Genomic DNA, 13,713 nt, shown 5'->3' on the forward strand with positions numbered 1-13,713 from the left:
GTGGTTCTCCTAGCACCAGGACAGATGTGTAGAGCCTCGCCTCAGTCCGCAGGAGGTACTCCACCATATTTGTCCCGACTTAAGACAGGCACAAAGAAAGAGTGAATAAAAGTGAATGTAGAGTTCAAAGCAAATCATAAGCAAGATAACAGATAATATTGATACCAACTATAGAATGAGGAATGTGAAATTGGGCAGCGGTTCAGGCACCTACGCTCACAGCACGCTGAGGGTTTGAGTCCCGATCCCGACTGCCGTTGCTGCATGCCACTCCCCATTTCCTGTCAATCTACTATGCTATCCATAAAGCCAAGGCATAAAAAGCCCAAAAATAAATCTTGAAATTATACTTACAGGCTGACCTGGCCTCTGCAGTGGAGTGCCGGATAGTCTTCTTGCTGACCCTAGTATAGACAGTTTGTGGCAAAAGAAGGGGTAGCAGCCTGAGGGCCTGTTCCCCTTTGGGGGTGTCTAACCTCGCGTCACCAGGCTTTCTCGGGGGAAAGCCTGGTGTTCGTTTACAACGGGCCGTTGTTCAGGGGTCTGCCATGACAATAGTCATTAGTCACCACAAAACTAAATTCACACATATGGGGCACTGCAGCAGTGTTACAGCAGTGTCTAACATTTCAAATGGCCATAACTGTGACCATTGCTCTAATCAGCGCAATAAGGCTGGATTTGAAGGCCACAATAGTGCTGAAAATCTAGTGCGCTTAAAGTGTGAAAGAACATTTCTACATTTCATTAGGGTCTTTAATGTTGTATGGATGGAAATATTTCCTTAAAAAGCTGAAAGAGAAGCTCTGTTTATTGGGTTTGTATTAATAGTACACTTTTTACAAAAAAAGAAAAAGAAAAACTACATTATTTACAGAATTAACTTATGATGGACCTTTTGTCTGATTTAGGCACAAAAATACAGGAAACCTCAGTCCAAAGTGTTTAGATTAGATATTACATGTCATGGTTATAAAAAATAACCAGTTAATAGGAAATTATGCCATGAATATGAAACATTTCAAAATATTTAAAGACAGCAGTCTAATTTCCAATTTGGACTAACAATGAAGCTCTGAAATTAAATTCCTGCGTTACTGGGGAACAAAATTAAATAACACAAAAGATCACATGACCCCCATTAGATAGTGGAAATGGGGCGCTCTTTGGGACAAGAGATCTAAAGAAAAACAAAAGCAACATCTCTGGACTCGTAGAACTCAACTCCAAACCACCCTTGCACTCTCAGAAATCACATATAATACATATCGTCTCGATGATTGCAATACGTCCAGTATTCAACCCCACTCACTGCCTTGCAACAGCACTGTTCATGTTCTATACAATGAGAGGAAGAACAGAGGTCTTTTCTTTACAAATGATGTACAAAGACACTGCTCGTGTACTGGATTGGCAGCAGCACACAGTTAAAGATAGGCTAAGTGATATTCTTTGCGTAAAACAAAGCATGTTATTAAAAAGTCAAGGCTCTACATTCTGATTGTAATCCGTCACTGTGATAGAGTAGGGGTTTTCAATGTTTTCTCAGGATCCGATACAAGCCATCATCAGTGTTGTGTACATTGATGTTTTTTGTTGATGTGTATACTCAGATATTTAACCACTTAAAGGCTCAATACAATATTCAATAGCTGGATCCAGTAAAGATTGGGTGGCCCCCTATAGTAACTCTAAAGACCCCCTAGGGGCCCCACCAGACCGGACCCCCTGTTGAAGACCCACGCTATAGTTTTTGTTCAATAACAGTAGTCTTCCAGTCTCTCTAGCTCTTCAGCAAACACTTAGTTTTTAACTTTTTCAGGTCGCTTCGGTTTTAGTATTCCAGTTCCAATTCTGACTCTGCACACTTCTCAGTGTCCTCACTTCCAATGTAAGTTGTAGATGGTGTATACTGTATGAGTTCTCTCTCTCTCCAGATTCCATCAAATTGACATCCTAACCTGAAAATGTGAAAACCGGAGAGCCCGGTTGCTTGACAAGCACTCCATAGCAATGATTTCTATCAGAATGTAGGGCTATTTAATACTTATCAACAAAAGAATATCACTGCCTGTTCTGCAACTCAGTGCTGTTAGTAATACACTTAGCTGTATCTGCCTGCTGAATTGATCAAGTTTTTACAACAGTTGGCTGTCAGCAGAGGGCGCCAAACGCAGATGTAACATTACAACAGGCTCACAAAAATACTACACATACTGTTAAAGTCAGGGGTCTTGAACGTTTTCAGGCCAAGGACCCCTCAATCTGGGAACCCATCATCAAAGAAAGGACGACGCCCACTCGGTCTGTCTCTCTTCCTTTGATTGACTCTGTCTCGAGAGATTGAGGACCCCTTAGTTGAGAGTGATGAAGCAGGGACTCCCACAACCCTTTCAGAGATTCCATATAGTTTCATTGTTTGATAGCACAATCATTGTGTATTTTGGATTCATGTCAATTTGTGTCTTCAGAAATTTTAACCACTTGAAACGTCAATACTTACTAAACTTATTTTCCACTCTACACCAAACCTCTTTGCCAAAAATATCCGATCTACAAGCTCTCAACCTCAACGCCTCGCGCTGCGAGGCGTTGTGAGCTTGTAGATCTGCTATTTTTGGCTAAAGTTCTCCTCAGAATAGGGATGTGAGGGTTTAAGTTGTTCATTTAAAATAATTATCCTATCACCCCCCTGTAGTAACTCTGGGAGTCCCGGACCCCCTGTTGAATACCCCTGGTTTAAGTTGTCTCAACCAGGCTCCAAAAATAAGTGGCTTATACATAGTAAAACCCTCTGTGTTAATTTAACCCAGTCACTTGGACACACTCTGTATCCAAATGGACCTTTACGGGTCTGTAACTCTGAGAGTGTACAAGTGTACACATTTCTACAGTCTCAGAGTTAAATACACTTTTACAGTGCACAGGGAACTGCTGGCACTCTATCACACTTATCCCCCATGCGGATAGTCTTGTGTATTCAAGACGATCTGAGATTTCCACCTTCTCATTGGCCTGGGGCAATCTAATGTCAATGTGCAGAAAACAAGCATTAACAACCCTACTGCTTTGAAAGGTAATCCCGATACCATATGAAGGAACGCCTTTAAGTCTTTGCATTGGCTCTGTGATGCCTTTATAGTTTTAGAATTTCTGAATTGTTCCCACTTATTCTTTGCCCGAAAATTTCATTTAGATATCAGAAGTCGGGGATCTCTGATCGTCTGGCCACATGAGACTACTTAACATTCAGATGAATCTAGTACGACGGCAGCACATCCTCACAATCCCAAATTTATGAGATCTAAAAGAGTGCCGAACACATTAGCGTATTACTCCAAAGTAAGAGGAGAATATAAATATTTGGACAGAGCTGCTTGTTTTTAAGCAGAGGGCAGAAGCAATGGCAGAAAGAAAAACATCCCCTTTTAACAAGCGTCTAGTATGCTACCATGAGATTTCAGGAGAAAGAGCAAAACGAACAAAAACTCTGCCTTGTTAAAAACCCCAAGTGTTTCGCACATAGAACACAGAACCAACCAAATGCCCGTGACGGCCAGACAGTTCATCTGTAGCATCATGTTGAGAGGTACATTCATATTTCACAGAAATGCAGCAAAAATACTAAAGTGACATTTTCTCACTCTGAGGCAAGAAATAAAAGCATTGAAAGCTGGGTGTTATGTCCTCTGACTTACTGTCAATTCACAGTTGAAACTCAACTTGTATAATACAAGTTGAGTTTCTCCACCCAAGATATACATTTTTGTCTTGTGAGCACAAATCTGTTTAAAAACTAACTGATAAAAGTAAAATCACTAAGACCAAGGCTGTAGCAGTGGCACCTTCAAAACATGAGAAGAAAGAAAACTTTCTTATCTACGATGCATGCTTGTTTTTTTATGTTTTCTATTTGTTTTGAAACAGCCATTTCCAGTAGTGGTAAACGCTGAATCCATACTGTGGCTGGTGAATATGTGGCAGTAGATAAATAAGGGCAATGTAACCGTGCACTTTCGATGCCCTTGAATCTCCACCGGTGATCCAGACGAGAAGGTGTCGCTGAAAAGAACAATGTAGAGGCCATTCACAATGGTCTCTTCTTGCTTATGCAGCCCAGAAAACAGCAACTAAAAAACTCCATTTGCAGGCAAAGGCCATGCTTGCAACATTAGTCTCTTTTCTTTGCGTGGGTTAATACTATTGATCATATACGGAAGTGGAGAGGTTAGATTGAAAGGAGTCGGGTCAGTTCCTCTTATGATAATAACGGTGTGGCGTTTTGTTTTCCAGTGGATGGAGAAGGTTTCATGGTGCTGGGTTCTGTTGGTTCTGCATACGTCTCTCTGCGGCTGCCGCCATGGTTCTGCGTCTCAACATGTTCAAGTCCCTTACGGGGCCAGAGTCCTCCTCCAATCTCGGCAAGTCTTCCTCCTGTTCCTCTGGGCTTTTGATCAGGTATCTCCTGTAGGAAATAGTTATAAAACATATTAAAGCTGCAATTCATAACTTGTTTTGATTAAAACAACACAAACACAAACAATACAAACTCAAATTGTAAAACAACTGCAACAGTTATATTTGGTCTCCTTTGCTCTTCTACCGAGACGTCTAGATCCTGTAGACACAAGAGGTATTGCATGAAGCTCAAAGCTTAACACTCATGGAGCCAAACACGTCCAGGAACGAGATAAGGGGGTGCTGTGCTAGGGCCCTGTTATCTCGTCCACAGGCGAGTTAACCGTTTCCATGGTTACCAGCTAAACAGGTGCCGCGGTAGCGGCTGGTGAGCGAAAAAACGACATATGCCATCATGCAACTCCGCCACCAGCATCATGGAGCGTCTGTTCTCCATAGGCTCCGGTTCATTGCTGATGCAAAGAAACGTCTTTATCTCGGAATATACTTCCAAAACGCCAAGAAGGCCGAGAGACGCTCTTTTTCACGGCGACACTGGGCCGGGACAATAGGATTTTAGTTTCGCGACCGAATGTAAACAAACTGACGTCCATTTTTTAATCGTCAGATTACACATGCACACGCACATGGTTTCCGGGGCTCTTCAAAATAAAGCTTAAGTGAATGGCGCCGCTCTACAGCACATAGAACTAGAAAAGATGCAATTGGAAATTACAAGTGTGGTTGCTGACAGTCAATGACGTGACTATATTCTGCAGTAAGCTAACTGTCATGTGAAGCTCGACCAATTGAGTCCCTATTGATTCCCACTCCCATTTATTCCCTACTGATTCCCACTCCCATTGATTCCCTATCGTGGACAGATGTCTGTCTGTTAATCTCCAATGGCAGCGGAAAAGTTACCCTAGTAAATAAAGTTTCCCCAGGACTATAATGTGTTGGTTGCCCTGTTGGGCAACCACACTAATTACCAAAACATTCTATATGAAAATCATGCCCTAATCCTCTTTCACGTCTCCCGCGTGAAAGAGTCACTCTGCTACACTCGCAACCAATCGAAATTTGTCCGAGACCCAAAATGTTTGGGATCCACTGTACTACTTCCGGGCAACAGTGAACCACCAACCTGCGTGCTTGCTGGAGTAGCTCCTCTTTTCTCTGCTTCAGCATCTTCTGCCTCTCCTCAGCCGACTTGGAGAAGCGGCTCCCTCTGATCTCCATGTTGTCAAGCTCGCTGAGGCCCGCCTCCGCCGCTCCGCTGGACCCGGCCTGCTCCCCCTGGGCCTGGCTCACCTGGATAGAGGCCCGCTCCGCTGCCTAGGGACAGTTAACAGAGTTTGCGAGAAAAATAAGCAACGAGGTGTATGAAAACAAGCCCAAAAGAAGCAAATGTGGGCCACATGAGCACTTTAACCTTTTTGAAGCGGTGAAAACCGCTTCCTATGAGTGGCTTTGTGTGTATCACGCCCATATATGGTCATTTTAGTCCAGAATGAACAGGCTTTTTCAAAAACAGAATGTCCGTTTAATTACCATATATGGTGATCTCAGTCCAGAATGAACAGGGTTTTTAAAAAACACAATGTATGTCACCTCATGTCCATATATGGTCACCTCAGGCCAGAATGAACAGGTTTTTCCTGTCCCATACGTGCAAAATATCAGTCCAGAATGAATAGGCTTTTTCAAAAAGCAAAATGTGTGTCCCATGTCCATATATGGTCATTTCAGTTCAGAATGAATAGGCTTTATCTGTCCTGTACGTCCAGAATATGTGTGCGGTGTCCCTCCCGGTCAGATGAATGGATACTATAGAGGGATGCAGTTGACAAACAACTAAGAGACCAGCAAGCAGGACTTTTTATATATTTTTTTAAAACCTATTATACCGGCTGTCATACCGGCTCTCCAGACAATTCTATACTAAGATTCACCGCTTCACTTCGAACCGAGGTTTGATTTTTATATACTGTACATCTGCTATTTGAAAATAGACAATCTGCATTTACATATACACATGGCCTAAATATACAGTCTTGCCGAACAATCCAGCATGTCAAGATTCTTCCAAAGGATCCTGAAATCTGGGAAATTGTAACGAAAAGAGTAACGGTGCATGACCAGACAAGGCAGCTGTTTGATGCTCAGGGTCCTTGCAGACCAGCGCCGCCCTGGTGGTCTTCCCCACTCCCGGGGGTCCAGACAGCAGAGCAGCTTTAAACGGCGACCCATTGCCTCCCAGGGACCTCGGACCCTGAGGCTCGCCCGGGAAGGGAGGCTCAGACTCCTGCTGCAGGCTAGGAGCCTGCCCCCTGCAGGCCATCACGGAGAGGGTGGGCGTCTGAGGGGACTTGGGGACCCTGAGACATCGGAGAGGGTAGGGTTCTGAGGGGTCTTGGAGACCTTGGAGAGGGTGGGTGTCTGAGCGGACTTGGAGGTCTTGGAGAGGGTGGGGGTCTGAGGGGACCTGGAGGCCTGGAGGCACTCGGCCTCAGCAGCGATCTCGTACTTGGACTTCTTCCCCGGTTTGGTTCTGATCAGCTCCAACAGGCCGTCCTCGTCCAGGACCTCGGTTCCCAGACTCTCTGCCTTCTCCGTCTTGGAAGGCCCGGGGTCTCTGCCCAGCACCAGGTGGGTGGTCCTCCTGCTGACCTTGCTCGTCACCTTGCCCCCATGGCGCTCTACGAGGGCCTTGGCATCTTCCCGCTCCATGGTCTCCAGGACCCCTGTCAGCACGAACACACAGCCCTCCAGGCAGTTCTCTGCTCCCGCCGGGATTTCCCTGGAGCCCAGAGCGCGGGGTCCCTCTCGGTTCAGGAAGTCTCTGAAGGCTGAAAGGTTGCCTCTCTTTTTCGCGCCGACCTCTGGACTGGCGCTCGCGAGTCGTGGTTGTTTTTTGGGGGACCCTTTGAAAGCTGTTCCCCCTTCAGCAAGACGTGCCGTTTTGGGCGCGTGTTTCTTATCTATGCCTAAATCGGTGTCAGGATCCGTTTTGGAAAAGATTATGACCTTCTTGGGTGAAACGGTCGTCATCTCCCCTTCATTCGTGCCTTCTTCCACTTTCACCTCCTTTTTTATCTTCATTGGTGCCAGTTTGAGGGAGCTGGCGCTGATAGGAGAGGCGGTGGTGTTTTTAGGGGTCGGGCTGATATCGTCCTCGCCCATGAAGCTGTCAGTGTCATGGGCCTTCAATGTGCCACTGTTACAAGAGAATGTAGCGCTGGTCCTGGACGATGCCGTCGTCCCTCTCGGCTTCTCACCGGAGTCCTTACGTGCCTTCTTGGCGCACAGCGCCTCAGGCTCGTGAGGACTGTGGTGGGAAGGACGCCACTCCTCGTCCAGAGTGGCCAGCGTCCGGGCGAACTCCTCGTCCTCGAGGAACTGCTTCTCCAACTCCAGGTGTTCCATCTCCATCTGCAGCTGTTTGGCAATGAAGGAATCGCTCATGTGACTTTCTGGCCGGTGAGTCGGAGCCTTCCTCTTGCTGCTGGACACCAGCTTCTTCTGACCCGAGTGCTGCTGCTGTGCGCTGCTAAGGCCAAAGTAGTCCATCATTGAGGTGGAGGTCAGTCTGGTCTGTGAAGAGGGGCTTAACTTTGTGCTTACGGCTCTACGTGGACTACGTGGACGAGTGGAGGAGGGGGATTTAGCAGGAGAGTCTGACTCCTCTTTGATCGTAGGACGAGACCTTTCCACCTCCGTCTTCACCTGTTTGAAAAGGCCTTTCTCCTCCTGGGGTTTCAAGGTCTTTGGGGACAGGAAGGTGTCGCTGTCCGAGTCCGTTTCGGCGAGGTACTGCACAGGATGTTTTCTGGGAAGGGATTCCTCTGTGGCTTTAGAGGGTTTCTCTGTCTGTCTCTGCGGTTCCTCGTCTTCCTCCTCAGAGTCTGACTCCATGACGACTCGGTTCTTGCGTATCCACTCGCCGTGCGTCTGGTTCTCCTCTGCAGTGGAACTCGCAGAAGTTCTAGTCAGTTTCACTGAGCTCACTTTCATCCGACTCTGTATACGTAACACACGTTACCCTGTGTTGCGTCTGACTTATGGTGACGTATGCCCACAACATCAAAAGCAGTTTTTGTTGCTTCGTCATTGGTTAAACTAGAGGTTTGCGCCCACTTCACTCTTTTTATAGTAACCTGACCAATCATGGATATTGGCCCACTTATAGTCTGGTCAAAGTGTCATGTGAAGCCACCAATCCTCAAGCTTATGGGACATATGCCCGTTTGTGTCCATCTGGCATATGCTATGCTACAGGCATAGACGGCCGCTCTCATGGCCCATATATACTGCATGCCTCAATATTATGACGTCACCCTTTACGTTTATATCAGATCACACTTATTGATGGTGACGTCACCAAGAATACTGGTCCCCTCATTGGCTTTTATGTGATGATGACCACCCGATTGATGACATCACTCTGTGTTTTTTCAAGGGGTTTCCCATTGGATCCCATCGGACATATGCCAGTTTATGCCCATCTATGCCCATCTGGCATATGCTATGCAGACGATGGAAGCCCATTCTCAGACATGCAGACGTAGATTTCCCTAATTTATAGATAGATGTTACTCCGTAACCACCAGAGGATTGGTCGAGCTTCACATGACATTTTTGCTGTTTCCTCATTGGCTAAAAGTTACTCTAAAATGTTTTTTGTTGCTTCCATATTGGCTAAAAGATACTCAATGCAAAAACAGCAACCACACTTGCAATTTCCCAGAATCGCAAGTGTTCTGAACCTCTGATAATAGAATTGCAGAATTCAATTTCTAAATGTGACTCTCGTAATTTCCAAAATTGCATCTTTCTAGTCTAGTTATTATTATTAATATTGTTTTAATGATGTACATCCTCCTTCAGAGCTGGATCCGGTCATACTGGAAAATGTAACAAACAAATAAAAACATCACAGGAGTTGATGGGTTCTGGAAGGTTCTGGGTAGTAACTGACCTGTGTGGGGAAAGGCACCTGGATGCGCCCCTCCAGGATGTTGTCTGTGGTGACCTCCACGGAGCGGGTCAGCTGGAGGTCCTGCAGCACCAGGTGGTAGGGAACCTGGGGGAACATCTCCTGGATCTGATGAGCCTGGAGGGGAAGGAGGAGAACATAAGGAGGTGATCATTGTACACAGCAGGAGGTAAGGGGGTGATCAGTCGCCTCCTGATGGCTTCGGCAAGGGTCGACTCCTGCTGGAAATGTGCACACTCCTAGCAGACGGCAGGGTGAATTTGGGCCTTTGGTAACTCAAAAATCCCCATGCTATCAAGATGACAGGCAACTTTTGTAAGTGACAGCAATAATTCTGTGCATAAGCAATATTAATGAGAAAATTAGGGAAAAGATGTCCACTAGTTGCTTAGAAGTGCCACATAAGGAGTTATGTGGAGGTCTTAGAAGATCAAAAATACTAATTGTTAATGGCGCTCTGCCCAAAATGATAACCACAGACAGCTCTAAAACATGAGCAAATCTGTACCATAAACGCACCAGGCTACCTAACATGACCAGGATGTAGCTCCTTTCGGAACCCCTCACTCCACTGCTACGCAGCTCCGAGATGGGGTTCCTACTGGTCGCATGCCAGAATCCTGTTGCTGGATCGACGATCCGCCGTTAGCGAACACTTCTTACCTTTGGTGAACACTCTATCCAAAAAGTGACGGGGCTCTGTTAATCTATAATCGTTTTACTTCTTTATCGTGGAAGAAACTCGAAGCACTGGGGTGAAATAAAGACTTTATATCGCTCAGAAGGTCAGCCGGTTCTGTGTTTTCCCCGTTGTGTAACTTGTGTATATACCACGTGACCAGGGGAGGCAGTAATGTTTTCCTATGCGGCCGCAACTTCCGGAATGTCTAAAAACACAAAACCAGCTGATCTTCTGAGCGATATAAAGTCTTTATTTCACCCCAGTGCTTCGAGTTTCTTCCACGATAAAGAAGTAAAACGATTATAGATTAACAGAGACCCGTCACTTTTTGGATAGAGTGTTCACCAAAGGTAAGAAGTGTTCGCTAACAGGATTCTGGCATGCGACCAGTAGGAACCCCATCTCGGAGCTGCGTAGCAGTGGAGTGAGGGGTTCCGAAAGGAGCTAACCAGGATGGTTTACCAGGCGAGGCTACCTAACAACGCCTGTACAATACAGATTAAAATAAGACTGTAAGTAGACGTCATCTCACCATGGCGTTGAGCTGAGAGTTGTTGGCCTGAGCGATGCCCAGGATGTTGGTGGTATGCATCACTTCCACTGAGAAACTGGGCAGCCAGCTGGCAATACGGGACCCTGTATTCAATTACACACACACACACACACAGGGCTGTCACGATGACATTTTTCATGACGATTAATTGTCAGTCAAATAATTGCGATTAACGATTTAATTGTGTTTTTGTCGTTGATATTTACATTTCTGTTTGGCTTTTAGGCTTTGAAGTTGCACATGGCAGATATGACACATAACCTAAATATACAAAGAAATTATGGACATATTTGACAACTTTCTACTTAAAAAATAACATTGATAGTGGAAATAGCTGATCTACAAGCTCGCGATGCGACGCGTTGTGAGCTTGTAGATCTGCTATTTCCACTATTTCTGAAAATGCTTGTAAATGTATGAACATTTTTCAACATTCACGATTATGACGATTATTATTACAAAATATTTGCAATTATATCAAATAATTGCGATTAGACGATTATGTAATAATTGTGACAGCCCTACACACAACCCATAAAGCAAGTGCAATTGCTCAACCAAGCTACTGTAAGTAATGCGTTCTGCATCATTTTCATCATTCAAAACACCCTTTCAAGAGGTTCATACATGCACAGAGGGCTTTAATAAATCTTATGCAGACACATTAACCTTATCCAACTATAGATTTACAGAATGTCTGTCCGTCTGCCGTCTGACCGTCTGTCTGCATGCTGACATCACTGATACTAAACAGTGTCGCCACCATGGTAACAATGCCCAACTGACATCAACAAAGCCCAACTGACATGACTGACTGACATCACTACAGTGCCCATATTTGGAGATGATCACAGACTGGCCTGGACAAGGAGCACCATATATGGGCATAAAAGAGTGCCAGCCAGACAGACGGATACAACGGGTATTGCACAACTGGACAATGGACATCGATGGTGACTATTCTGCCCAACGGGCACTGGTCTGGGTTCTCTAACATTACTTCCAACAGACATTCAATCCCTCATCAGTCATCACACACGCACAGGACTAGTTATGTAATAATTCTCAGGCACATTGTCATCTACAGAATAAACTGTAGTTCTGTAGAGATAATTATCTTGGTAACACATCAAGAATGAACATAGTTGCAACCCATTTAGACCTGTGGCAGATTTTAAAAACACTTTCTTAAAAAATAAATAAACAAAACAAAAAAAAAAGTGGTTCTGCACCAATCGTACCAAAGCAAAAAAGGTTGACTTGCAGTCAATGGCTGCTAATTATATATACATTATATTTTACATCACTTCATAATGTTGCCTTGGTATCTTCATGCAACCAAGTCAACATTTTTCTCCTGTTTGACGGCAGGGAAAACTCTGGATTCTTGTCCGCCTTCTTGCGGACCGGTGCTGGTGGTAATCTTAGATAATTCTGTGCCTACTGTCTTTCCTTAGTGCCAGAAGGACTCACCGTCAAAGTGAAAGAAGTGGTTGTGTTGGTTGATGTGGGGTCTGGCGTCCGCAGGAGGCACCCCGGGAACCAAGTTGTTTTCGGAGGGCCCCTCCTGTCTCTGGCCCCCCTCCTGCCCCCCGTCTCCATTGATGTTTAGGGACATCCGGCAGGTGGGACACGAGGTGTCCTGCTCTAGCCAGGAGCGCAGACAGGAGCTGCAGAAACGCATACACAGAACCTCACACATATGTAACACTACATAACCTCAATGGAGGGAGGCCAATATTGGAAAGGTGTTATATAAGTAATATAACCTATATATAAGTAATATAACCTATATATAACCTAGAACAGAAACATTTTAAATCAGGCTTGGCTTGAAGGGTTTGCATAAATCATTTGGCCTTTATTGTGACATGGAAGGATAAACCAGACAGTGCTTATGAATCTGTGCCTGCATGCATAGTACAGAACACTGGTTAATTTCAACTGGAAAGATAAAACATACTTGTGGAATAAGGTACTTTATCACTCCAAAATTGAAAAGTGTACAGCAGGGGAATCAGGACCAGGGTCAGTGCTGGAGACAATGTGGTAAAATGATGGCAGACCACTTCCACATATTTTGGGACTGTCCTTTAATTCAGCCCTATTGGCAAGAGGTCACCAAAGAAATCAAGGCTATTTTTGGAATAGAAATTGAATGTTCTTTTGTTACATTGTATCTGGGGAAAATTCCTGACGAACTCATGACCCAGGACTCATATCTTTACAAAATCATCATGACTGCTTGCAAGAAAGCCATCACTCGGAAATGGCTACAGGCCACCCCGCCTACTAAGGATGACTGGATTACAGTAGTCAACGAGATTGACACCATGGAAAGTTTGACTTTCTCCCTTAGGCTGAGAGTGGACCAATATGGGAGGAACTGGAGGAAATGGTTCTCTTACTGGATACCACATAGCATGTTGGCCCTCCACTAGATGGCGCCTTGTAACTGAGCATTTAGTTTCTGACTTGTAACTCATTGAATGTTTGTATGTTTAAAAAAAGAAAATGTTATCCATTATTAGCTTTACCTTGTGTTATAATTCCCACCTCAACACAACTCTATGTTCTTTTGTTTTCTTTTTTTATTCTCTTTTAATTGTCTTTCCTTTACTTTTCTATTTTTTGATTGTATGTGTCTTTCTCATATTTGTATGTTTATTGATGATAATAAAAAATAAGTTACAAAAAAAAAAACATACTTGTGGAATAGATGGCCACATGGCAGCTTGCGTGCTGTCATCATGGTGTCCCAGCAGATGGCGCAGTCATCATTATTATTTGCAAGCTCCTCTGCAGTAGCAACTGCAAACCTGCACACACAAAAACAATTGAAATCTTTTCAATTAATACAATGAGCAAGATTCAAGACTCAAGACAGATTCTTTCATACCAACTACCTTCATGTTCTCTTTCACTACATCCATAAATCTCCTCCTTTGGTCTCAGCAGCCTTCTACCGATATACTCACTATCCCTCCTCTGTACATGTCCAAACCAAGGTGTTTTAAAACATATATTTTAGTTGTAGAGGGTAATTATAATGTGTTAAGGCATATGTGGCTTATTAGCCAG

At 44.5% G+C, this 13,713-nt stretch overlaps 1 protein-coding gene across 1 annotated transcript in view; it reads right to left on the reverse strand.

The window, feature by feature from the left end:
- Positions 1-793: 793 nt before the first annotated feature.
- amfra (autocrine motility factor receptor a) overlaps positions 794-13,713 on the reverse strand; it is a 30,467-nt gene continuing 17,547 nt past the window's right edge. The window contains exons 9-14 of the mRNA XM_080730711.1: positions 13,341-13,451; positions 12,106-12,302; positions 10,612-10,715; positions 9,380-9,514; positions 5,546-5,736; positions 794-4,465 (exon numbers count right to left, since the gene is read on the reverse strand). Coding sequence (XP_080586837.1) covers positions 4,309-4,465; positions 5,546-5,736; positions 9,380-9,514; positions 10,612-10,715; positions 12,106-12,302; positions 13,341-13,451 — 895 coding nt within the window. The 3' untranslated portion in view covers positions 794-4,308. The remainder of the gene's footprint in view (positions 4,466-5,545; positions 5,737-9,379; positions 9,515-10,611; positions 10,716-12,105; positions 12,303-13,340; positions 13,452-13,713) is intronic.

This window comes from Nannobrachium achirus (assembly GCF_963921795.1).
Source record: "Nannobrachium achirus genome assembly, chromosome: 7".
In the NCBI taxonomy this organism is placed as follows: Eukaryota; Metazoa; Chordata; class Actinopteri; order Myctophiformes; family Myctophidae; genus Nannobrachium; species Nannobrachium achirus.